Genomic DNA, 27533 nt, shown 5'->3' with positions numbered 1-27533 from the left:
TATCACTGCCAAGCTAAGTGAATCTCTCCATGACCTCAACATCCTCATCACAAACAGGTACAGACAAGATAGCAACATACAAGATGTCATTGAAAGCCTGGATCTTAGCTTTGACCCAGGAAACCCGTAATCTCAGCGGCTCCGACTCCTCATTCAGCGCCTCGAAGGCTCCCATAAGGATATCCAGCGTCTCTGCAAAGATGACTGCATCATCTGTGAAATCAAGGTTCGAGATCTTGACATTGTCAAACAATGCACCACAACTTGCTCTCTACACCATCCTCCCCAGAATCCAGTCCACACAAGCGCTGAAAAGTGTGGGGGCCAGTACACACCCCTGCCGAACTCCAGTAACAACTGGAAATAAGTCAGAGATGGAACCACCACACCTCACGGCATTCTCAGCACCAGAGTATAGTTCAGAAATCAGATTGTTCAGTTTTGCTGGCACCCCACAAAGACCGAGAATCCAGAGGGCATCCTCATTCACTGAATCGAGCGCTTTGCGGACATTAACATTGGCTGTGAGCAGCCCCTGCGCGACTCTTGTCTGCGTTCAGTGAGGTCCTGAAGAGCAATGATACGGTCAATCGTTGACCTCTTTGGTGTAAAGCCTGACTGCTCTGGATGCCGGTGCTCAAGCAGATGGTGGCGAACCCTATCAAGAATTATCCGAGCAAAGACCTTGCCCGGCACTGAGAGCAGCGTCATCACTCTAGTTGTTGCAGTCCTGGCGACCACCCTTCCCTTTCCAGAGAGGGACAACAAGGCTCCTCTTCCAGTCATTTGCGATGATGCCTGTATTCCAGGCAGAGCACAGAACTGCATGCAACGACATGAGTACAACATTTCCAACAGCCTTGAGAAGTTCAGCGTGGATGCCACAGATCCCAGGAGCTTTACCCCATTCCCACCTGTTCACCACAGCTTGTGTTTCCACAACGAAGGTGGACCACAGTTGATTGGAGGGTCAGCAATAGTGATAGTTATACTGACATCCAATTCAACATTGGTGGATCACCCTGGTACAGCCACTCAAAGTAACCAGCCCAGTGGGCCTTCACTCCGGACTCCTCTGTCAAGAGCCCACCACCCTCCACTTCAACTGCAGTACACCGAGGGACGAGCTTGGAGGAACGCAATGCATTAATTCCTCTGTAAGCAGGATGAGAATCGCTTCACTTCAGGTGATGCTCTACCGCTTCCTAGATTTCTCTCACATATGCCTCCTTGTCCACCCTTAAGACACCTTGACGTTTTAGCCATTGTATGGCAAGGTATGAAAATGTATGCACACAGCTTGCCATCATTGCTGTAAAATGCTGGCATATGCTGAACCAGTGATGTTTTTTTTTTTAAATTTTGGGCGTATAATAACGTGTTGGACGTATGCATAACGTATTAGTAACGTACACAGAACGTTTCAATCACATAAAGATAACTTATACCAACGAATGCTGAGCGTGTTGTCGGCGTTCACAACCTATGCCCAACGATAGTCTAACTTATGCATAGCGCGCGGCAGTGTATTGCCGACGATCACGTTGTGTAGGCTATTCATAGGCTGCGGCTCGACGATTGAAATCACAACCGCACTAGACATCGAAGTGTGAAGCTGCTGTCACACCTTGACGTTTTAGCCAGCGTATGTCGACGTATGAAAAATTTGCCGAACCAAGCTGGCACACGTCAAATGTGCTATGGGTAAGTTTTGTATACGTTAAGAGCACGCTGGCATACGTCGTGATACGCCGAGTACGTCGAGAAATTTTCAGCATGTTGAAAATTTCTCGACGTACTCGGCATATGACACACGTTCCGCATACGCTGGCCATAAGTTGTAGGCACGTTACGCGATCGTTGACACACGTCGACACACGTTACTTGTACGTTACTCACAAGTCGAAACACGTCGATGTAATGGTTAGCGTCAGTGTTCCAGACTCCTTGTTTTTTTTTTTTATTTTATTTTATTTTTCTTCGGTATGACGGTGATGTTGACACTTCGATTTCTAGTGCGGTTATGATTTAAATCGCTGAGCGGCAGCCTATTAATTATATTATGACCGCACTAGAAATCGAAGTGTCAACATCACCGTCATACCGAGGAAGAAGAAGAAGAAGGAAAAAAAAAAACAGGGAGTCTGGAACACTGACGCTAACCATTACCTTGACGTGTTTCGACTTATGAGTAACTTACAAGTAATGTGTGTCGACGTGTGTCAACGATCGTGTAACGTGCCTACAACTTATGGCCAGCATTATGCGGAATGTGTGAGTCATACGCTGGCATATGTCAAAAAATTTCAAGCATGGAAAATTTTTCTTTCAGCTTGGTGTACTACGACGTATGCCAGCGTGCTCTTAACGTATACAAACTTACCCATAAACGTATTCGACGTGTGCCAGCGTTTTAGCTAAATTTTTCATACGTCAGGCATACGCTGGCTAAATCGTCAAGGTGTGACAGGAACTTTAATGCATTCGTCCCGTGTTCACAACAACCATTCATCCATGGGGTAGTTAATTTGACCCGGTAATTGCCACGTGCTTTCTCCTCTGCCACCGAAGGCATGTTTCTCTGTGAACATGATATCTTTAAAAGTTGGAGACGGATTTGGACGAAATTTGGTGGACAGGTAGGGTGTGTGACAAAGACGAATTGATTCGATTTTGGTGAAGATCCGAATCCGGATTCAGTAAAAAAAAATTTCTATACTTTAAGTGATTTATCATTGAGAGATGTGGGCCAAAACGATGTATTGCATGATATTTCAAAAAGTTATGGACGATTTATGACAAAACTCCGTGGATGAGTTGATTAGGTGACAATAACAAGCCGATTCGATTTTGTTTCAGGTCCGAATCCAGATCGGACCCATCAGTGGGATACAAAAAGTAAACCGTTCAGCTCGGTGGAGGATTGCGCGCTACCCAGTGCCGTTTCGTTTCATGTTTTTTTTTTGTTTTTACCCCAATGACTCCAACATGATGGAATGAAGTAAGGACTGAGTCTTGAACCACACACAGGACTGTGTCCACCTCCCCCCACGACGAGAGTTGTCCACGACTTTCTCAGTGAAACTTGTTCCAAGTTTCCAGACAGGCACCAACGTGGAATGACATGGCCCACTCGTAGCCCAGACTCAAATGCGTGCAGTTATTTTGTCCTTGAGACATTTTAAGAGTCAACTTTTCACATAAAGCCAACGTACTCTCACGAAGCTGATCAGGGAGAAAGTTTTAGAACTTTTGAGCTCGATCCAAGAGGTCTCGCATTTCACCGGTCGGTTCGTCGGCAAATAAATAAAGGTAACAACAAACATGCTGTTCACAACAAATAAATCTTCAAAGAATATTGTTCATCGTATGATGAAGACATTGTTGCTTCTCCACGTGAACAACTTTCAACTGAAATCTTTTAAATGGGTCGTCAGCTGGTGGGCGTGGCCTAGGGCGGGGTCCCACCGACTCGCATCACCCGGGCCGGGATTGCGTCAGCCACCGTTAGAGGGTGCTGAACAGCGAGCAGCTTGTATGAGCGCGTTCGCAGAGCCTGCGATGTAATTGACTGCTGCTGCGCTGCACGTAGAGCAAGCACCTCGAAAGCTGCTGTCATGTTGGCTGTGCACCACTGTGTGAGGAGCTTTTCCATGTCGCGTGAGGTGAGCACGTCCAATACACGGGAAACCTCCCTCCCCCTCTCCCTTCTCTCATCCGCACGTTTGTCCACTTGACCCGCGCGAGTCTCCCGGCGACGTGACAGCCGAGTTTGTGAAAGCCCGAATGACGAACCACAGTTTGCTGCATTATTTTTCTCGGCACGTGCTCGATCGCGTGACGCGGCGGACGTGTCCGCAAACGGCGCGCCGTTCGTTGATTGGCCTCTCGGTGACGGGGGACGTGCGACGCCGCGATGGAGGTGCGCGAACGTTGATGCTGCCCGTGACGGAGGGTACACACGTGGTGACCGAGGGTACACACGTGGTGACGGAGGGTACACACGTGGTGACCGAGGGTACACACGTGGTGACGGGGGTACACACGTGGTGACGGAGGTACACACGTGGTGACGGAGGATTCACACGTGGTGACCGAGGGTTCACACGTGGTGACCGAGGGTACACACGTGGTGACCGAGGGTTCACACGTGGTGACCGAGGGTTCACACGTGGTGACCGAGGGTTCACACGTGGTGACCGAGGGTTCACACGTGGTGACCGAGGGTTCACACGTGGTGACCGAGGGTTCACACGTGGTGACCGAGGTTCACACGTGGTGACGGAGGGTACACACGTGGTGACAGAGTACACACGTGGTGACCGAGGGTACACACGTGGTGCTCATCGCTCGCCAGCTGCAGCCTGTAGAGTGGCGCGCACGTGTGGTCGGCGAACGGACCCGTTCAGCGCATCATCCTCGGGCTCCGTGCGATGGACGAAGGCGGCACAGAGAGCCCTTTAAATTGAGGATCGGCGCTTCGCCAGCTCTGAAGTAAATACATCTCTGTCCGGAGCAGGTGGTGTTTTCCTCGACTTGTGTGTACACGCAGGAAAACCTCGCACACACGAACTCGATCCATCAATTCAAAGGTCGAGTAACGAAACTATAAATGAATCCAAGGGTTCCATATTTTATTTGGACTCTCGTAAACAAGCTTCAGGTGAACAGAAAACCTTTGATGTGCACTGATGAACGGTTCGTTTAAACTCGGGTTTTAAAGGTAATTATGTGTTTTTATTTCTGGAATCTCATGGTTTCTGATGCTTTGTAATCCAAATGTCTCTTCGTCTCTGGGTTAATATGTCCGTGGGGGTTTGAAGAGGCTTGTGGGGGGATTGGAGAGGCTTGTGGGGGGATTGGAGAGGCTTGTGGGGGATTGGAGAGGCTTGTGGGGGGATTGGAGAGGCTTGTGGGGGGATTGGAGAGGCTTGTGGGGGATTGGAGAGGCTTGTGGGGGGATTGGAGAGGCTTGTGGGGGGGATTGGAGAGGCTTGTGGGGGGATTGGAGAGGCTTGTGGGGGGATTGGAGAGGCTTGTGGGGGATTGGAGAGGCTTGTGGGGGATTGGAGAGGCTTGTGGGGGGATTGGAGAGGCTTGTGGGGGGATTGGAGAGGCTTGTGGGGGATTGGAGAGGCTTGTGGGGGGATTGGAGAGGCTTGTGGGGGGGATTGGAGAGGCTTGTGGGGGGATTGGAGAGGCTTGTGGGGGGATTGGAGAGGCTTGTGGGGGATTGGAGAGGCTTGTGGGGGGATTGGAGAGGCTTGTGGGGGGATTGGAGAGGCTTGTGGGGGGATTGGAGAGGCTTGTGGGGGGATTGGGGAGGCTTGTGGGGAGATTGGAGAGGCTTGTGGGGGGGATTGGAGAGGCTTGTGGGGAGATTGGAGAGGCTTGTGGGGAGATTGGAGAGGCTTGTGGGGAGATTGGAGAGGCTTGTGGGGAGATTGGAGAGGCTTGTGGGGAGATTGGAGAGGCTTGTCGAGGCTTGTAGAGGCTTGTGGGGAGATTGGAGAGGCTTGTGGGGGGATTGTAGAGGCTTGTGGGGAGATTGGAGAGGCTTGTGGGGGGGATTGGAGAGGCTTGTGGGGAGATTGGAGAGGCTTGTGGGGAGATTGGAGAGGCTTGTGGGGAGATTGGAGAGGCTTGTGGGGAGATTGGGGAGGCTTGTGGGGAGATTGGAGAGGCTTGTCGAGGCTTGTAGAGGCTTGTGGGGGGATTGGAGAGGCTTGTGGGGAGATTGTAGAGGCTTGTCGAGGCTTGTAGAGGCTTGTGGGGAGATTGGAGAGGCTTGTGGGGAGATTGGAGAGGCTTGTGGGGGGGATTGGAGAGGCTTGTGGGGGGATTGGAGAGGCTTGTGGGGGGATTGTAGAGGCTTGTGGGGAGATTGGAGAGGCTTGTGGGGAGATTGGAGAGGCTTGTGGGGGGATTGGAGAGGCTTGTGGGGGATTGGAGAGGCTTGTGGGGGGATTGGAGAGGCTTGTGGGGGGATTGGAGAGGCTTGTGGGGGGATTGGAGAGGCTTGTGGGGGGGATTGGGGAGGCTTGTGGGGAGATTGGAGAGGCTTGTGGGGGGGATTGGAGAGGCTTGTGGGGAGATTGGAGAGGCTTGTGGGGAGATTGGAGAGGCTTGTGGGGAGATTGGAGAGGCTTGTGGGGAGATTGGAGAGGCTTGTGGGGAGATTGGAGAGGCTTGTCGAGGCTTGTAGAGGCTTGTGGGGAGATTGGAGAGGCTTGTGGGGGGATTGTAGAGGCTTGTGGGGAGATTGGAGAGGCTTGTGGGGGGGATTGGAGAGGCTTGTGGGGAGATTGGAGAGGCTTGTGGGGAGATTGGAGAGGCTTGTGGGGAGATTGGAGAGGCTTGTGGGGAGATTGGGGAGGCTTGTGGGGAGATTGGAGAGGCTTGTCGAGGCTTGTAGAGGCTTGTGGGGGGATTGGAGAGGCTTGTGGGGAGATTGTAGAGGCTTGTCGAGGCTTGTAGAGGCTTGTGGGGAGATTGGAGAGGCTTGTGGGGAGATTGGAGAGGCTTGTGGGGGGGGATTGGAGAGGCTTGTGGGGGGATTGGAGAGGCTTGTGGGGGATTGTAGAGGCTTGTGGGGAGATTGGAGAGGCTTGTGGGGAGATTGGAGAGGCTTGTGGGGGGATTGTAGAGGCTTGTGGGGGGATTGTAGAGGCTTGTGGGGAGATTGGAGAGGCTTGTGGGGGGGATTGGAGAGGCTTGTGGGGGGGATTGGAGAGGCTTGTGGGGGGATTGTAGAGGCTTGTGGGGGGGATTGGAGAGGCTTGTGGGGAGATTGGAGAGGCTTGTGGGGAGATTGGAGAGGCTTGTGGGGAGATTGGAGAGGCTTGTGGGGAGATTGGGGAGGCTTGTGGGGAGATTGGAGAGGCTTGTCGAGGCTTGTAGAGGCTTGTGGGGGATTGGAGAGGCTTGTGGGGGGATTGTAGAGGCTTGTAGAGGCTTGTAGAGGCTTGTGGGGGGATTGGAGAGGCTTGTGGGGGGATTGTAGAGGCTTGTAGAGGCTTGTGTGGGGATTGGAGAGGCTTGTGCGGGGATTGGAGAGGCTTGTAGAGGCTTGTGCGGGGATTGGAGAGGCTTGTAGAGGCTTGTGGGGGGATTGGAGAGGCTTGTGGGGGGATTGGAGAGGCTTGTAGAGGCTTGTGCGGGGATTGGAGAGGCTTGTGGGGGGATTGGAGAGGCTTCTAGAGGCTTGTGGGGGGATTGGAGAGGCTTGTGGGGGGATTGGAGAGGCTTGTGGGGGGATTGGAGAGGCTTGTAGAGGCTTGTGGGGGCTTGTAAGCCGCTTGAAGCGCCGTTAGCGTTCAGGCCGAGGTCTTTTAGTGACCTTTTTGTCCAGTTCAAGACATCTTGCCAGAAAAGCAAACTCATTCACTCCAAATTCGTTGCCCCAGACATTTCTCCACAATGAATGAAGACGACGACTACTACTACTACTGTTGCTGTCTGATTCTGATATACCATACTCTTTTACAGAGCATCGGTGCTGCCGAAGCAGTTTCTTGGCAAGGGTTATTACATTGGGTGGTTTACCATTGCCTTCGCAGCAGTCGTTCGGGCAGGGGTTTGTAATTTGTTCAGGGTGTCGGTGATAGCTCGTCGACGATTTCAGGACACCGACCGTGGGGTCTTTTTTTAACATCCACCAACTAATGCTGGCAGACGGCACGCCAAGCTTAACGTCCATCCGAGGGACGGCACACACATTGATGAATTAGCCTTCCTGTGAAACACCGGGGTGATAGTTTATAGCTGGGTCAGGATTCGAACCCAGGATGGACGGCTTAAAGGCGAGTGTGTCTACCTCAAGGCTACCCTGCCAGCTTACGACGACTACTGCCAGGGATGAACAACTACCAAGCACAAGGTTTAATTGCATGAAATGTGACATCGTTGTTATCTTATTGGATACAGCAAGATTAAACTGACTCATCTGTTTGTGTGTATTCATCATTGAATGTTTGAAAGATGCGTCGAATATCATTTGGGAAAGGGGGGTTGGAGGGGAGAAATTCTTGCCAGTATCGTACAATCAAAGTCGACATTGACTTTGCTATGTTCAAGCTGTTACAAGTTGTCAAATTATTGATTTGACAGTTTCTATTCAGGATTCAGTCCTTGAGATGTGATTCCTCACCATTCTCAATCCTACTCAATAATGAGCACTCTGTGGACACAGTGGTGGAATATGAATACTTGGGATCAACGATATCGTCCTCTGGTGCCAGCATACCATAAATATCTCTCCAGCGGACAGACTTTGGGCCTTTGTTGACTGTGCCAAACTTCGATGGTTCAGACACCTACGCAATCACCATGGAAGCAATGCAGCCACCACGCTCTTCACAAATCCCTATAATGGTTGGAAGTGACCGCTTGGTAGATCATGCACCAGGTGGAAAGATGCACTTGCTTCTCTCCTGTTACGTTGTGGTTTGACATGGGATGAGGCTATTATAATAGAACAAGACAGGCCAACAGGGAGCTCTCTTGTAGTTGTGGCTATGTGGCAGCAGCCTGCCAGGTAATAATAGTATTGATATAAATTGTTAATTAATAACTAGAACAGCACTTGGTAAAGCTCATACCTCCGCTGGGCTGAACAGTTTACATTTTGTATCCCACTGATAGGCTGGATTTTGATCCAGACCTGAACCAATATCTAATCTGCTTGTTCTTGTCACTTACCCAACTCACCGTTCAAGTTTTTTTCATAATACCTCTGCAACTTTTTGAGATATCGTTTTTGTCCCTCTCTCTCAATGGTGAAGAATCGCTTATAAAATTATAGTATGTTGATCTGGATCTTCACCAAAATCTAATCAATTTGTCCACATCACACACCCAACCTGTCCACCAAGTTTCCTCAGAATCCGTCCATAACTTTTTGAGATATCCTGCTCGCAGACAAGCAGGTAGGTGACATGGGTGGTCGCTATATAATTGCATACCAGTCATACAGTTTTTGACGGATCGGGCTGAATTTTTTTGACAAAGAGGTTGATTATAGTGCGCATAAAAGCGTGGAAGCCGATTTTTGATTTTCGAAAAAAAATAAATAAAAATATTTTTGGGATTTTCTTCAAATTTCAGTCCCGCTGCTAGGCAACGGTGGCGTCCATAGCAACGGTGCTCAAAAGCATACAACTAGATCCTGGTATGAACCTACCAGTCAAGTTTCATCAAAATCTGTTGACTCCTCTGGCCTCCAGAGCTCTCCATTACATACATACAGACATACGGAAAACCTGAGAGTAACGGTAGTCTTGCGACCACCCAATATACAGTACAAGCAGGATGAAAACATAATCTCTGTCCTTCGGTGCTGGAGATAATAATTCAAGATGTTACAACATTTACAATGAAATGCTTTTATAACTGTAAATGGCTTTCTTCCTTCTCCATGGAATGTAACTTGGAAAAACAATGCTCAGAACAAGATACCAGACATTTCTTAATATAAATACACAATGAAATCAAGCTTGCTATGATTTTTAAGCATATTTAAATATTTGATGTTAAGCACAAAACCAAAGGAAAATTTGTACTTCTGGGTCATTGCGACTTTCATTTTAAAAACAAGAACAAAGTTCCATACTCCGACAAAGAAACATGCCACGTAGGCCGTGTAAGTCCCCACTGTAAAACACCTGGAATAAACTTGAACATGATTCTTGAAGCAAAGTTTAGCGGTCGGTGTACTTCCTTTTGAGATGTTTAGCCTGGGTTTGAATCTCGACCCAACTCTAAACTTCCTCAGTGGTGTTTCGCATGCAGGGCGAGCATCAATGTGTGTGCCATGTACGTTAAGCCAGCGCACCCGGGCACATTGTTGTCACCCTGAACAAATGACAAATTCCTGCCCTGACTGCTGGGAATGCAATCCAATGGTTAACTACCTAGCATAGCTCTTGCCAAGAGACTGCTTCAGCAGCACTGACGTTCTGCCAAGGGTAAGATACATTTGGATGATTGAGGCAAAATTTAAATGAGGATATTAAAAGAGCCTCATTCTGTCTTTTAAACCCCTATCACAAAAGATTATACCCAATAGATTTTATTTTATGCCTCAGATAAACAGCTCATTACCACCATGCAAAATAACAGTATGATTTGTTGGCATGTTTGGGCTTCACAATGAATAAATAAATATAAATTTTCAACCAAGAATGCTGTTGTTTTCAATGATTAATGTAACAGCTGCACATTTGAATGAAAAATTTAATTTGACTTGTGTGATGTATGCCATCTGCATGGTGTGTACCAATGTCCAGGGTAGAACATGCCACTACTACAACGATTTTTGGATTAACAGCAAGTCAACAGGCTTGTAGCTCATCGAAGATGAGTTTGCTGTGAAGATTTAACCTTTAATCTTTCCCCTTTTTTATTTTATTTTAATTATTATTACAATCTTTACCGTTGTTCCTGACAGATGCAACTGGCCAACAAGCTGCGGATCGCAGTGATTGGACAAAGCGTCTTTGGCCAGGAGGTTTTTCGCTCCCTGCGAAAAGAAGGCCATTCCATCGTGGGGGTCTTCACTGTTCCAGATATAAATGGCAAACAAGACCCATTAGGTGAAAAATTTCTGCTGTACCTTCCATTGACAAATGTGGTTTTACAAGTTTGGTTCGGCCTTGCAAAATCGTTCATAATATGAAGTACCTGGCTAACTTGCATTCTGGTTGATTTCTTTAACAGCATTGATTTGTAAACATGTAAGCAAACTCTATTTCAAGAGACACCAAGAGTATCCATTATGTTTACCCCTGCTCCTTTAAAAAGGAACAGGGACAGGATGGTGTGGCATGGCGGTTGAAAAGCTTAACATTCATTTTTGAAGTGATGGGAGAACAGGCATGAATAATGTTGCCATATTTTATTTTTCAACCAGGATATTTTGCCCTTTTTTTTGTCTTGAACAAATCAAACTTCCACCACTTGGATGTTGCACCACCCTTTCACGGTGGGTGGTATAAGTATGTCAGAGCTTTGGCTCTGAGTGAAACCAAGAGTGCAACACAATTAACCTTTTTCATCCATTAAATAATTTAAATTGATTGATTAACTGAAACTTTTCCTGTTGCTGGGGACGGGTACCTTTGTTTGTATGTTATAATTCACGAAAGTCTGAAACTATCATTGCAAGCTCCAAGTTCTTGAGCTGACTATCTACTGCTGCTGGCATTAGGCAATGACAAACCACCAGTGTATGTGGAGCGTTCAAAATGTTGTTGGAACATGATTCAATAATTCAAGAATGTTTGGCAACTTAAAAGCAAAATTAACAAGTATGGTTATTTTCAAACTCAACAAATGCCATTTGTATGATTAGTAGGAAAACGATTTCTTTATGAATACATATGACAATGTATTGAAGAATAAATAAGCATTGGCATTTCTTGGACAGTACTTGAACTAACGAGCTCTCCATAGCTTACTGCTTAATTGCATTCTCCCAAAATACCATGTTGCTTATGAGAAAGAAATAACCCTCAGTCATTTGTAAACTCCCTGACTTTCAACACACCAATTTACTAGCAAAAGTAAAAGTCTTGTACTCCCATACCTTGATTGAAAACCACTCCTCCAATGCCAAGGCTTTGTTTTTCTCGTCACTTCTAAACCATCAAATAGTGTTTAAAGTCCTTTTCTACTTATTCTAGCTCGCTAGCTCACCAATAAATTTACTCAGGACTATTTCAGGATATAATGTGTATGTATCTGTAGTGCGGTAAGAAAACTTGCTCTAGATCGGACAATTTATACTGCGCCACCTTAACTTCCTTCTGTTTGAATATCTTCTTACCTATAAGTGAAGATACTGTCCAGTTCATCAGTGGTAACTCTAAAAAAAAAAATGACTTGTCTATAAATACTTGATCCAGTTCCATGATGTTTAATTGTTACCCCACACACATGAAGCGAAAAGTGGGGTTAAGCAATTAATTCATGTCTGCCTGTCTGTCTACAAATGTTAGTTCATGATTGAGGAACAACTTGTTTAAATTTAATGTTATATTTTGAACACGAATCGGAACATGAATTAGAAAACCAATCTGCCGCTGAACAGTACTTTGTCTCTAAATTTGTCGTGATTGTACATGCGCTGAAAGGAGAGATAATATTTTTACTCTGTCTGCCTGGCACGCAAACAAAATAAAAAATCATTCCAAACAGGAAACTTACTGTTCTATAGGACGTCATAAAGGACACAAACTACAGGTACAAAGAATAAAGTGATGTGATGTGATGGATAGGGTGGTATAATAGACACTGTGAAAATGGGAATATACTGCGAAAAAATTTATTTATATGACTTTTCCACTCTTTATTTTATTTGAATTGAATTAATTATATATTTTAACACTGTAGAACACAAGATTCCTTCTTGTTACTAACAAAACCCATCCATTTAGCAGTACTTGGACATGCTAAATAGGGTGCTGTATAAGACTGCTTCAGTAGCGCTAAACTTCTGCAATTTTTTTTAATGAACTTTAAAAGCATTATTTTATTTAAATTGAAGTATACACTTGAACTCTCGAGTTCCCTTAATTTTAGTTGTCTTTCCACTTGTAACAAAGCTAATTAATCACTTTATTACACATGTTCTACTGCAGTTCCATCCCCATTTAAACATCATTTAACATCTTGGGGGGTGGGGGGGGGGAACTTTCCCTGGATAGAAACAATCTTCAAAATTACAGACATGTATCTCTCTTACTGTTTATTTCAAAGAATACCTTGCAGCATTTTCTTTTAGAACTATTCTAGTCTGTTTTGAAATGGTTACAGAGCACAGAGACTTCCATTCTGAAGGTCATAAATAATATTTGTACAAAGCGGACCAGCGATCAGCTATAATCCTCATACTTATAGACTTGTCAGCTGCTTTTTACACAGTTAACTATAATCTAATTACTTTCGATTAGTCTTCGATTTTGTTTTGATGCCTCCGGATCTGCTCTTGAATGGTTTAAATCTTATCTTGCAGATCAGAAATCTACTGCAAACACTGCTAGCTATTCATCAGACCCAATTCATCTATATGTTTGTGTTCTCCAAAAATCAGATTTTGCTCCACTCTTGTTTTGTCTTTCTTTGCATCCACATGGCACAAATTTACAGAACTTTAATTTCAGCTTTCACTGTTTGATGAATGATACTCAGATCGAATTATGAACCTGATTTGCTCTCTTGGAGGGTGGAGGAGTTGGTGGTCTGAAACCTGCATGTGGTGGCGTTGCTTTGACAATCCCAAAATCAATCAATGTTGAGCAATCCCAAAAGTTAATTAAGGAGGGCACAATAGGCATCCCCAAGAAGTGTCAATGGATTCGGCCAGAAGAGTGCCTGGGTAAGGTTGTGGAACCCTTGATGGAGAAAATGCTATCAAAAGGCAGACTATTGATATTATAGATCTAGATCAATCAATGACATCCACATCAGACTTGCTGCCTTGTGAGTAAAGGCTAAAAGAAGGCAAACTTTGTAGCAAACCGTGCTGCAGGAGTTGCAACTGAAGTGAATACGAGCAAATGAAAACTTCATGATTACAAATAACAGTACAAAGGTTAAAGCCCCTGATATCCTCTCTCTCGGAATGCCCACACCGCAGTTGACTTCTTGTCTTTCGAGACCTTAGGATAATACATTCTCAAAGCCAAAATGATGGAGTGGGCTTGAATGTGGAAACAATGGGAGAAATTATTGCTTTGAAAAACTTCAAATTAAAGTAGCAACAATGAATGTGAGAACCATCCGTCTATCGGGAACAAAGGAAGAGCTTGTGTACAACTTTGAAGAACAAAATATTGAAATACTTGGCATTAAAGCACCTCGAATAGTGCACAATGAACCAATCCATCCATCCATTAGGACCATACTCTGTGCAGAGCATTGGTGCCACCGAAACAGTCTCCTTGGCTATTGGGAACAATCCTGGACGGGTCGCCACTCCGACACAGTATACCAGCATGCTGGCACTCATTTTGCCGACCTCGGAAGGATGACAGGCAGAGTCAACCCCACCTGGTGTTAATTCAACAGCTGAGCGGGATTTGAACTCAGGACCCTAGGATCTCAAGCCCACTACCCTAACCATTAAGCCAACACCAGGCATAATGAACCAATGGAATACGAAAATATTATTGGGATAACTCTCATCACTTCCTCAGCAAGGCTAAATTATCTGGGAGTGTTGGAATACCATGCCTGGGTAAAAAGGCACTTTAAGCTTTATCCATTATTGACTCTTTCACTGAAAGAATACTTTTTGTAAATTTCTTAGGAAACCCAGAAATGGAAATTATTGTCACTTACTATCCTACAAATGTTGAAGGCAACTGCACTACAATAGCTTGAGAGGGGCCATTTACATATTCTCTGCCCAAAAATGCTCTTTATAGCAGGGGACTTCTGCATGTGAGGTGGATTGAAAGATGCTCATTTTCCTTTTCATGATGCGACAAATCGCAATGGACAATTCCTCATCGGTTTTACAACTGCAATGGGGTTTGGAATTGTTAACACTCACTTCCAAAAGAAAGAAGGAAAACTCTGGACTTACATGACCCACATGGCAACAATTATCAGCTGGATGATCTCTTTAGTTTTAACAAGGACAAATGTGCAAGAGCCACGTCCTAAAGGCAATAACAACAACAACTTCTGATATTTTGTCACGTGCCTTGATGGAGCCAATAGCGAGACCTGTCATGGAGGCTCCTGTTCATGATGAGAAAATAGTGTATTTACGAAATAACTACACATTAAATGGAATAATCTTTAAATAGTAACGTGAACTTTTCGAAACTTTAAAGCAAATGTCCGAATATATTTAAAAGTTCATGATAGACTCTCTCAAAAGGCACCCTCAATGCGAGGATGTGTACAGGTGTTTAGTATTTAAGATCTGGATCCTGTATATAAAAGAGCCGAGTCCTAAAGGTTTTGTCTTCACCAGCAGAAGAAGAAGAAGAAGAAGAACGCGGAGCTCTCTTAGAGCCAGCGAGACGCGGCTAAAATTTTTTTATTATTATTATTTTTTTTTTAAATTTTTTAATTTTTATTTTTTTATTTCTATTTTTTTAGCGAAACGCGGCTAAAAATGGGAGAAGTAGTGTGAAAGAAGCTGAACCATAAATATTTTTATTAGTATCAATCAGACCATCGTAGAGTTACTTCAACTGTCAAACTCAGCTCGAGGAAGATTATAACTCCACTGAAGAAACCCCACTTCGATTGTGGGGCTCTCAGAGCAAACACAAAATTGCAGAAGGAATCATAATATAATGGGCGTCAGCCTGGAACTTTTAACACACTTTTCTCCGAACATATTCTGTTCATACTTCCGAAATCTTCACATTATGTGTTCCATGTATTTACGCAGGTGATAGCAGATTAAAAAAAATCGAATATAGATAGAATTTTCAAAGAGGGAATCGATGACATCACAATCAGCAGCGTTCGGCGGCAAACCGACGGCCGGGTCCCAGACGACGTGCTTTACTTATCTAAGTCCATGAGTTCAGGACGTTTGTTCAACTCAGCATTTATGACTTTTATCCTGCCATGTTGTTAATCTGTTGATGGAGGTAATGTAGAAACGAAGAATATGTGAAATCGTTCGTGTTATTCATCCGGCACTATGTGTCAAGGCCAACAATCTAAAGCGACTGGTCTCAAACGCTACCATGGGCACCCAGACACGCCACCAATATGAACTGAGCTGTTGATTGTGGCGCAAAACATCTAAAGAAACTACCGTAGCCGAGTATTGTGATCCGTCCTGTCCCCCCCATATCCATCGTAGACGGGTATCTGCTAGTTTGCTATAATAATCCATCATCAGTTTTAGTGTCTTCTCAAAGATTCATAAGAAACAGCAACAGTAAGATATGACCATTTTATTGGAGATAACCAACAAACAGCAATGAAGCCTATTCCAAAGAGAAATTAAAGCAAATTGTGTTTCCAAAGATCCTTGAGTAGTGAAGATAAGAGAAAATACCAAACAATTTTATGAAGCTTGTCAACACGATACAAAGGCAAGGAATTACCTTGAATATGAACAGGCAAATAAGGCATTAATAAAAGAGTACAATGATGCCTGGGAGAACGACCTCAGCAAGAAAATTGAAGAAGTAGAGAAAGCAAACATTAACTGCAAGCATGAAAGGAGATGGCACCTTATTAATTAAATTAGCCGAAGGAAGGATTCACAGAAAGGTCTTATTAAAGGGAATACCAATGAGAAAAGATTAAGAACTGGTACACTCATTTTCAGAATCTTCTTGGCAGCCCACCGATGATAGATGACAAGCAGAAGGAAGTCAAAACTGTCTTCGAAGACCTTGCCGTCAAGCTGGGTCAGTTAAACATTGAAGAATAAAGCAAAGTAAAAGGGGTCTTTAGTGGAAGGAAAGAGTTGTGGCAAAGATGGTATACCACCAGAAATTCTTAAACTGTGTGATGTCAACACCATCATTCTTGACTTTGTAATGTAACACTAATGGAAGAAGATAGGCCTAAATAACGGTCGATCTTAAATATAGTTCTTATTCCAAAATCAGGAGATAGAGCTCAATCCTGGCAGCAACTATTATGATATTAGCCTAATCTCAATAGTTGCCAAGATCTATCATCGAATGTTTTTAAACCAAATCTGTCCTGCTCTTGATATATACTTGAGGTCAAACTAAATGGGTGCTCGATGTAAGTCCAATGTTTTCCTTTCGAAAAGCCTTTGTCTCCATCCATCATGGTAAGATGATGAAGATTCTATCAGCATATGGAATCCCTGATCAACGTATGAAGGTGATTTTGAATATGTATCGGGATACATATGCCAAGATACTCTCACCTGATGGAGAAACACAGCTTTCCAAAATGCCAGCCAGAGTACTACAGAGTGCCACCCTTGCCCCTTACCATGCTTGATTACACACTCAGAAAAACTATGAAGGGCAAGAAGGAATTGTGGTTCCAATTACTTGTAGAATAGTCAAACCGGAGCTTCTAACTGATCTTGCCTTTGCCGATGACGTAGCCTTGTTGTCTTGTCAGTAGAAATTAAGCAAGCACAATAACTTCTCAAGAGAGTTGAAATGAGCGAGTGTAAGATTGATAGGGCTCACAATTAATGCTAATAAAATTAAAGTAATGGCATTCAACCAGTTGAGAGAGGTCTCAAATATATCGAGCAATGCATTCAAACTTGAGACAGTCAATGATTTCAAATATCTTGGTTCCTGGGTTAACACAACAAATAGTTCTGGTTCTCCACCAACATTGTTGGTTAAACTTAGAAGAAGTCTCACATCTTACATTTAGAAGAAGATGCTGGGCACTACTACCATCACAAAAACGAACCTGTTTCCAATCTTTTACTCTGGATACCTAAACATGGAAGTGGGGCAGACCAGCTCTCAACTATATGAACATGGTGAAGAACGATATGGGCCTGAGACATAGGAACTGCACACACTAATGCTTCATTGAGGGGACTAGAAGCTGAAGATCAATGTAATCTGAGTATGGCCTGAGAGCTGACTTAATAGTAATAATAATAATAATAATAATAATAATAATAATAATAATAATAATAATAATAATAAGTGCACTCTTCTACAACTCTGAATTCCTGCCTCTTTCAATTCAAACACTGAGGTCTATCTATGAACTTTATCACACTCAATGCTGCCATGACTGACATGCTGGTTCTTGGCATCTTCACCATCCTTTTAAAAAGCCTTAAATCCAAGAAAATGAATCTTTGGGATCGTCACCTGACCTCTGCTTCCGTAATTTTAAATCTCAGTGTCAATATGGACCCCATTATTTCCTACATTCTGCGCATTGTTAAAATATGTAAATCTATTTTCTTCCATTTGTACAATATTGCCCCAAACAGTCTGCTCATGTATTAATCTGAGTAATAATGAAACTCTCATTCATGATCTCAAAACATTGCACTTTGATTACTCCAACTCACTGTGAGCAGGCTTGCCTGCCTCTTTTCTCAGTCTCTTGAAAGAATATGGTAACTTGGATCATAGTTAAATCTTGTAAATGTGATCACAATACTCCTATCTGCAAACAAGTTCACTGACTCACCGAACACCAACGGGTATTTTAAATTTTTTTTTGCTGATAACATTTAAAGATATACATATCGGGCCGAATTTAGCAACGAAAGGCGTGAGCGTCTTGCTAACACAGGCCTAACCCTTAAATGCTGACAAAATATCATTGTATGCGCATGCACAGCTAATTGCCTGTCTTGATAGCAATTTGCAAAGGGAGATAAACAGCCGATTAGTTGTGCATGCCTAAGTTGTGATTCAATGCCTTTTTAAATATTTCTTTTGTTCAGCATACCATATAAGAGGTTACCTAACCAATTCACCTGAATGACTCTGCATTGGCCTCGTGTCCGTCAATTTTTAGCTTGTGTGTTCTAACAACGACCACATGGCGGGAAAGAAAAGAAGGGACAATTTTTAATCAGAGCAACGACTGGGTTTAATCGAAGTAATTAAGGTTCACCAAGGGACAATCCAAGACGGGAGAAGTGACACGGGCGCAAATAAGAAAAAGCAGCTCGCATGGGAAGATATTTAAAAAAGGATGGCAGCCCATTTCATCCTCTTCCAGAGTGGCCAAAATCCTCTGCCAAGGACCTCCAAGAACTCTGGAATAGGATAAAGATGAAGGCAAAGGCACAAAGTTGGTAAACTCTCTGCCTATCCTCTTCTGCCTCATCTTTTACAGCCTATTCCTATCCTCTTCTGCCTCATCTTGAGCTAATTCTAGCACTCCTAATGCATCCATAGTCATCATCCCATGTAAACTACCAATTATAAGACATTTAATGCTTGCTTCAAGGCCTTTTAAATGCACTATTAAACATGCCCTTGCCGATGTGTAAACGTTTCTTTGTTATTTAAATGCTTGGGATTACGTTTTGATCCACATTAGATAATCACTCTTGGTGATTGGCAATTAACTTTGAATGGGTGATCATTGCAAAATTAGCGATTCTACACTCATGCAACTCTTAAACGGATTTCGTAAATTGGTTTCCGTCTATATTCTGACCTAATCACACCTTACACCATGTTAGAAAGTTATAGTCGAAGTGCAGGAATATCATGATAGCTCCTCATACATCGGGTGAAGACGTTTGATTATATCGAGCACTCTGGAGGTATGTATTTTAGGATATATAGTTCCTCAGCAGTGGAACTCTTTGCCATTTAAAATTGGCAAATCCACATCTGTTATGGATTTTAAATAAATCCTATAATGTAATTTTTAGGTCATCTCTACCGAGATGACCTAATAAAGCCGGACCTAATGTCCGTCCGTACGTACGTCCGTCCGTCAACAAATTTTCTTTCCGATCTTAATGAAACTTAGTATGTGGGTAGAGGTCGATGAGTGTTGCACAACGATATAATTTTTGTCCGGGTTCAAGGTCAAGGTCACGAGGTCACGTAAGTTATAAAAAAATCGCCATTTTCAAAACCTATCTAGTCTGCCATTCTACAAGATATTCGGCAACTGTTTATTGATTATGATAGTAAAAAATATTATCTTGTATCTAACCGGACAGATTTTTGAATTTCCGTCCCGTTTGGCCGCCACGTAACCTGGAAGATGGTCAAAAACACCTCCCGGTACAAAGAAAACTTTTTACTTCCGGTCTTGATGAAATTTGGTATGTGGGTAGAGGTCGATGAGTGATACCCAATGACATTTTTTTTCCCGGATTCGCGGTCAGGGGCAAGGTCACGAGGTCACGAAAGTTGTGAAAGTCGCCATTTTCAAAACGTATCTAGGCTGTCATTTTAGGAGATATCTGGCAACGGTTCATCGATTATGATAGTAAAAAAACATTATAGAGATGACCGTCACCCCCACACGGGGGTAATTTTTTTATATTTTTTTTACTCTTGCCTTTTCTTAATTTCTTCTTTTTTTTCTTTCCTTTGAAAGTGCTTTTGGATATTTCTTTTAACTTAAATGTGCTATATAAGACATTGATTGGATTGACCAGTTGTTTAACCGTTTTGGCATCTCCTCAATTTTTAAACAGATGATGGATCAACCACACATAATGATCTTTTAAATAGTTGATTGATTTGATGCAATGCAATATGAATTATAGTTAATTGATACAAATACAACAATAATTATTTGTTGGTGTGGTATACTCCTATATAGTTTATAATCTACTTTGTGGATATATAAATGAAAGTGTGGAAACGGTGCTGCTTAACTGCTTGGCTATAACAGTGCTTGGTGGAGTACATACCTCTGCCAGGCTGAACAATTTACGTTTCGCACTGATAGGCCGAATCCAATAGTACACCCTTAACCAAAATCAAATCGTCTTATTATTGTCACCTACCCATTCATCCACCAAGTTTTGCCATAATCCGCCGACAAATTTTTGAAATATCGTGCAATTCAGTATATTGTTTTTGCCCCCATCTCTCAATTGTGAAGAAGCACTCAAACATACAAAAATTCTCATATCCAGATCCGGATCTGGATCTTGACCAAAATCTAGTTTTCAAAAAAAAAAATCTTTTTTTGCCACTAACACTTCCTGGCATTGACTCTTGAACCTCTGAAAGTTTGACAAACATCTCTTTGGCCATCTGTGAGACAAATGGAAAACGCACACACGCACGCACACACACGGCTCTTATAGTATATAGACTGTTGCCACAGAAACATTGCAAAGTATGCTATTTCTTTTAAATCTGTTCTATCCCCATTACCCTGCCTAACCCATCCCTTTTTCTAGCACGCTACTACAGGTAGTGGACAAAAAAATGGAAACACCAATATAAAGTCACTTAATAGGGCATTGTGCTGCCAGTTCGGCCTGCATGTGCCGTGGCATAGAGTCCACCAGCGTCTGGAATTCTGCAGGAGCGATGTGCAGGCCCGTTCCCAGGGCTCAGTATTAAGTGGGACATATGAACTGGATGGGGGGGGGCACAATTATAATATTTAATATTTTTGATAACCTGGTATGCTATTGTATTCATGCAGCATTGACGCATCTATACTGAGGTTGCCATCGCATACTAACCAAATTGATCTCAGCTAGATTTAATATGTTCTGATGTTTTTGGCCTGAAATTATTCGAATGCAGGAGAGCCGCAACAAACTGGCACATTCACAATGCAAATATTCAATGATTAGACAATTGGCACCAATTCAGGTGCAATTATACAAGGTGTTGTCAAGAATTGACATTAGAAAATTAATATACCAGAGATACAATGACTGAACGGGGGGGGGGGGGGGGGAGGTTGGAACTGGAATCAGTGCACTTTCAAATAAGATACAGAAGGCTATGACCTGCGATCATCACGTTAAACTATCAACAGCAAATACGACCAGCCTGAAGATACCACAAAGTCTGCATTTAAAGCAGTCAATTACACAGAGGTAAGGTTATGCACAAAGCACTAGATATGGGATATGCAACACACCAAACACATCATCATTTAACTTAAACATCAGAAGTACAAAGCAGCCGACCACGGCGGGTGCTGACCACAACCACAACCACAACCAAAACCGCAACCTTTTTCCTTTTCTTAGCCATTTTCGTATATCCATGTCTTATTCTACTGCTGCTCGCTAGTGCTTTCCATGACTCGTCCCTCGTGACTCGTGTCACTAATGTCGCGACTCACCAGATTTGACGGTTGACGGTTTTATTTATTAGATGATGCATGCACCAAAAACAGGTTTTATCTGCATAATTTCAAATGTAAGCATGATTGCAAACACACATTTTTAATTTTTATTATAAAATTACTTTTGTAAGATGGAGGGTTGTGAAGGTCACATGGCGCACTTCATCTTTAATTATGTAAATTTATGTCTTTTCCTTATTCATATTATCATATTATGAGGATATTACATTTATACCTAACTTGCAACCAATCAGGTAACCTGCTTAATAGGGCCTCCATATCGAATATGCTGATTGGTTATTTCTTAAAACTAAATGATCCACGATATATATATATATATAACCACCCACAACATCGACATTCGGCACGAGGTATTGTGGCTGTCTGTCGTCTTGGCTGCTGGCGTTGGTGCTTGCGTTATTATCTTTTATCTTGTGGGCTTGGACTGTATTGTTTTGCCAATTGCTTTTGGAGATGCGCTGGCAAGCGCACACTTATCTCTTGACTGTTATTCAAAGAAGGACAGTTTATCCAAGAAGGCTTTATAATTTACCACGTTGAACATCTGGAATAAGGGTTTTAGTTCACACAGGTGAATTCTTAAACAGCAAGGAGTTCACAGTGGGTGCTCATCCTTAAACACCAAGTTGTTCACAGGGTGCAACAGGGCATAAATGGGTGGCGTACAAGTGGGGGGGGGGCACCAGATGCGCCATGGGGGCATTGCACCCAAATTCCCCCCCGCCCCAGCGACGGGCCTGGTGATGTGGCACTATTCTTCCATGAGAAAGTTGATCAACTCACACCTGTTTGATTAAAAAATAAAAATAAAAACGCTGCAAATACACGGCGTCAATGTAGACGCAAGTCACACTTTATAAACTGTGAATATGCAGAGTCCATGAATAGCGGGACCGCGATTGTCAGGGTCCAACAGTATGTATGCATAATATATATATATGTGTATATATATATGTGTATATGTGTATATATGTATATATGTGTATGTATATATGTATATATGTGTATATATATATGTATATATGTATATATGTGTATATATATATGTATATATGTGTATATATATATATGTATATATGTATATATGTGTATATATATATGTATATATGTATATATATGTGTATATATATATGTATATATGTGTATATATATGTATATATGTATATATATATGTATATATATGTATATATATGTATATATGTATATATGTGTATATATGTATATATGTATATATGTATATATATATATATATATATATATATATATATATATATATATATATATATATATATATATATATATATATATATATATATGATCCCTGTGTCGTAAGAGGTGACTAGGGTTGCGTCAGGAAGAGCATCCGGCGTAAAACCTATGCCAAATCATTATGCGGATCATAACGGATGATCTGCTGTGGCGACCCCTAACGGGAGCAGCCAAAAGAAGAAGAAGAAGATATATATATATATATATATATATATATATATATATATATATATATATGTATATATATATATATGTATATGCATATATATATATATATATATATATATATATATATATATATATATATATATATATATATATATATATATATATATATATATATATACAGTAAAACTTTTAAATCGCGGCCGTTGGGGTCCATAAAATAAAAATCAGCGGTTTCGACGATCCGCGGATCCATCAATAATATTAAGAAAACCGCAAATAATATTAATAAAATATAATCTTGTACTAACGGACCGTGGATAGGGAGTACAAGTGAACCATTCGCAGACAGCCTTGTCCAACGCTGGATCCTGAGCCTTCCTGGCTTTCTTGCTGCTCAGCCCGCTCTCCTCGTCAAGGTCCTGCACGAAGGAGCGAAGGTTGGCCTCCTCCTTCACCCATTCTCTCAAGGTACTGTCTTGTACCCCAGTTTCCCTGGATATCTTAGCTTTACTCTCCTTCCCAGAAACAATCCTGTCCACTAACAAAAGTTTTTCAGAAACTGTTCTGGATGTGTGCTTCCTCTTCCCCCCCCCCCCCCCGGCATGTTGACCGATGATGTCACAGCAATGTCGGAGGGAGCTGAAGAAGAAGCTAGCTTCGATGTTTGAAAAGGCTGTAGAATCGCGGATAATCAATGTGTGGTCTGTAGTAATTCGTCTAAGGTTATGATTGAGATGGATTTGGCCTGAGGTTTTATACAGAAGAGGTGAGAGCGAGTTTATGACACCCCGCCACCTCAGATTCGCTCACCGCATGTCAAGAAGGACTCAATTGTTGGGTTAAACGGCAGATTAAGGGCTTAAACTGCGGATTTAGCAGGTGTCGGCGGTTAGCGAACATATGTCAATGATTTGACAAGCCATTGTGTGTTTTACACCAACATCTGCGCATTCACACTTGTACAACGGTTCAGACCGCGGTTGAGATCAAAGACAGGTGTTGGCGGTTAGCGAACATATGTCAGTGATTTTACGAGCCATTGTGTGTTTTACACCAACATCTGCGCATTCACACTTGTAGAACGGTTCAGACCGCGGTTGAGATCAAAGACAGGTGTTGGTGGTTAGCGAACATATGTCAGTGATTTGACAAGCCATTGTGTATTTTACACCAACATCCGCACAATCACATTTGTACAACGGTTCAGACCGCGGTTGTGATCAAAGACCCACATTCCACCCAAAAAATACTACTATTTCATGTTTAAATTTTGGGGTTCATGGTGGACCCACAGGATTAGCCAATTTCGCTGTTAAAAAGGCCGCCAATTAAGAGGGTTATACTGTATATATACACACACATACAGTGCCTTCAGAAAGTATTTACGCCCCTCGACTTTTGTCACATTTTGTTGATGCAGCCTCAATTTAAAACGTATTAAATAAAAAATCTTTTGTCGCTGATCCACACAAAAAACCCATTATGAGAAAGTGAAAACATGCTTTAAGAATTTTTGACAAATTAATTAAAAATGAAAAGCTGAAATGTCTTGCATCAATCAGTATTCAACCCCCTCAGTCAATACGTTGTCGAAAGCTCCATTGTCAGCAATTACAGCTTCGTGTCTTCTTGGGTATGTCTGTGTCAGCTTTGCACATCTGGATTTGGTGATTTTTCTCCCATTCGTTCTTGCAGATTTGCTCAAACTCTGTTAAGTTGGTTGGGGAGCGTCGGTGAACAACAATTTTCAAGTCTTTCCATGGATTTTCAATGGGATTCAAGTCTGTGCTTTGGCTGGGCCACTCAAGGATTTTCATGTTCTTGTTCTGAAGCCATTCCAGTGTTGTTTTGGCTGTATGCTTAGGGTCACTGTGCTGTTGGAACATAAATCTTCACCACAGTCGAAGGTCTTTTGCACTCTGAAGATGGTTCTCCTCAAGGATTTGTCTGTATTTGGCTCCATTCATTGTTCCCTTGATCCTGACAAGTCATCCACTCCCTGCCGCTGAAAAACATCCCCGTAGCATGATGCTGCTACCACCATGCTTCACGGTAGGGATGGTGTTAAATGGGTGATGAGCTGTGCTCGGTTTCTGCCAGACTTGGCGCTTTGCATTCAGGCCAAAGAGTTTAATTTTCATCTCATCAGACCACAGGATCTTTGCCTCATACTCTCAGAGTCTTTCACTTGTCTTTTTGCAAACTCCAGGCGTGCTGTCTTGTGCATTTTTCTTCGGAATCGTTCAAGCATGGTGTTGGCTTAGTGGTTCGGGTGGCTGGTTTGGGATCTTAGGGTCCTGAGTTTGAGCCCCGTTGGCTGGTGAATTAACAGCAGGTGGAGTTGGCTCAGTCCGTCATCCTTCCGAGGTCAGTGAAATGAGTACCAGTGTACAGGTACAAAGAAACAGCATCAGCGGCATCGTCATGCCCAACAAAATGATAGCTGCCGTACGCAAGAAGGAGAAGGAGGAATGGCTTCTGTCTGGTCACTCTCTCATAAAGCTTGGATTTGTGAAGTGTTGCAGAGACTGTTGTCCTTCTGGCAGGTTCGCCCATTTCAGGGAAGAAATGCTGCAGTTTTGTCAGAGTGGTCATTGGGTTCAAAGTCACCTCCATGACCAAGGCCCTTTTTGCCCAGTTGCTCAGTTTGGCCAGACGGCCAGCTCTAGGAAGAGTCTGGGTAGCTCCGTATTCTTTCCATTTCCTAATGATGGAGCTCGTGGTGCTCTTGGGAACTTTCAACACAATAAATTGTTTTATACCCTTCTCCAGATCTATGCCGCCTCACAATTATATCTCAGAGTTCTATGGACAGTTCCTTGGACTTCATGGTGGAGTTTCTTCTCTGACATGCATTGTCAACTGTGGGACCTGATACAGAAAGGTGTGTTCCTTTCTAAATCATGTGCAATCAAATGAGTTGATCACAGGTGGACTCTAAGTTGTGGAGACATCTCAAAATTGATCAAAGGAAATTGGATGCACCTGAGCTGAATTTGGAGTGTCATTGTAAAGGGGTTGAACATCCTGCTTAAGCCTGGTGTTGGCGCAGTGGTTAGGGCAGCGGCTTGGGATCCAAAAGGTCCTGAGTTCAAGCCCCGTTGGGCCACTGAATTAATACACCAGGGGGGTGACTCAGCCTGTCCTCCTTCCGAGGTCGGCGAAATGAGTACCAGTATACTGGGCCGGTGTATACCCCGGTTAAAATAGGTGTACCATATCCCTGTGTCGTAAGAGGCGACCAGGGTTGCGTCAGGAAGGGCATCCGGCGTAAAACATGTGCCAAATCACTATGCGGATCATATGGATGATCCGCTGTGGCGACCCCTAACGGGAGCAGCCGAAAGAAGAGGAAGATGATTGTAAAGGGGTTGAACACTTATTGAATTGATACATTTCAGCTTTCGGTTTTTTATTAATTTGGAAAAATTTCCAAAAACATATTTTCACTTTGTCATTATGGGATATTTTGTGTAGATCGGTTACCAAAAATTTATTTCAGGCTGTAACACTATAAAATGTGACGAAGTCTCAAGGGGTGTGAATACTTTCTGAAGGCACTGTATATGTATGTATGTATGTATGTATGTATGTACAAATGTATATATGTATATATATATATATATATATATATATATATATATATATATTCATATATCTTGTATTAATTAGGATGCCATTATCAATAAGGAAGCATTTCAGAGTGTTTCCAATGGAAAAGTTGCTCAGCTTTGCCATTTTTATGTGGATAGATAAAAAAATGAACAGATGCTCAGAAGTGATTTATCAACTTCGTTTGATTTTCTAAGGTCCACCAAGATGTGGTTATTGTAATTTCGCTGTATCTGTTGTCGTAGAGCATTTGTGACTTCCTCAATCAAGGCATGACAAACGAGTAGATTAAGAAACCTTTTAAATTGAAAGGCATGGTTTTAATGTCTATATTACATTTTTGATAACAATCAATGGTTAAATTGGGAAGTTATAATTGCAAATGAAATTTAAATTGTTCTCTGACATTTATGTAAATCCCCTGTATTAAGACACTGAAGTATTGTGTCGTAAGTTGTCGGTTCTTGTGAAATGAGTTGCAACCAGTGAGAGATCAAAGAAACCTTTCCTCTTGTGAAACAGCTCTGAGAAGATAATGTTTGCCGTTACTGCGATACAAGGCTGAAATTCTGCAACAGCAAAGCCATGAAATTTAATATATATATATATATATATATATATATATATATATATATATATATATATATATATATATATATATATATATATATATATATATATATATATATATATCTCTCTCTCTCTCTCACTCACTCACT

General features: G+C 42.5%; 1 protein-coding gene across 1 annotated transcript in view; it reads left to right on the top strand.

The window, feature by feature from the left end:
* Window positions 1-3494: 3494 nt before the first annotated feature.
* LOC147020217 (mitochondrial 10-formyltetrahydrofolate dehydrogenase-like) overlaps window positions 3495-27533 on the top strand; it is a 271323-nt gene continuing 247284 nt past the window's right edge. The window contains exons 1-2 of the mRNA XM_085893782.1: window positions 3495-3665; window positions 10448-10592. Of these exons, the coding sequence (XP_085749908.1) occupies window positions 3618-3665; window positions 10448-10592 (193 nt within the window). The 5' untranslated portion in view covers window positions 3495-3617. The remainder of the gene's footprint in view (window positions 3666-10447; window positions 10593-27533) is intronic.

This window comes from Eptatretus burgeri, chromosome 9 (assembly GCF_056783735.1).
Source record: "Eptatretus burgeri isolate ZD-2024b chromosome 9, Ebu_testis_v1, whole genome shotgun sequence".
In the NCBI taxonomy this organism is placed as follows: Eukaryota; Metazoa; Chordata; class Myxini; order Myxiniformes; family Myxinidae; genus Eptatretus; species Eptatretus burgeri.
Note: the sequence above shows the minus strand (reverse complement) of the source record. Positions and strands in the feature narration are given on the sequence as shown.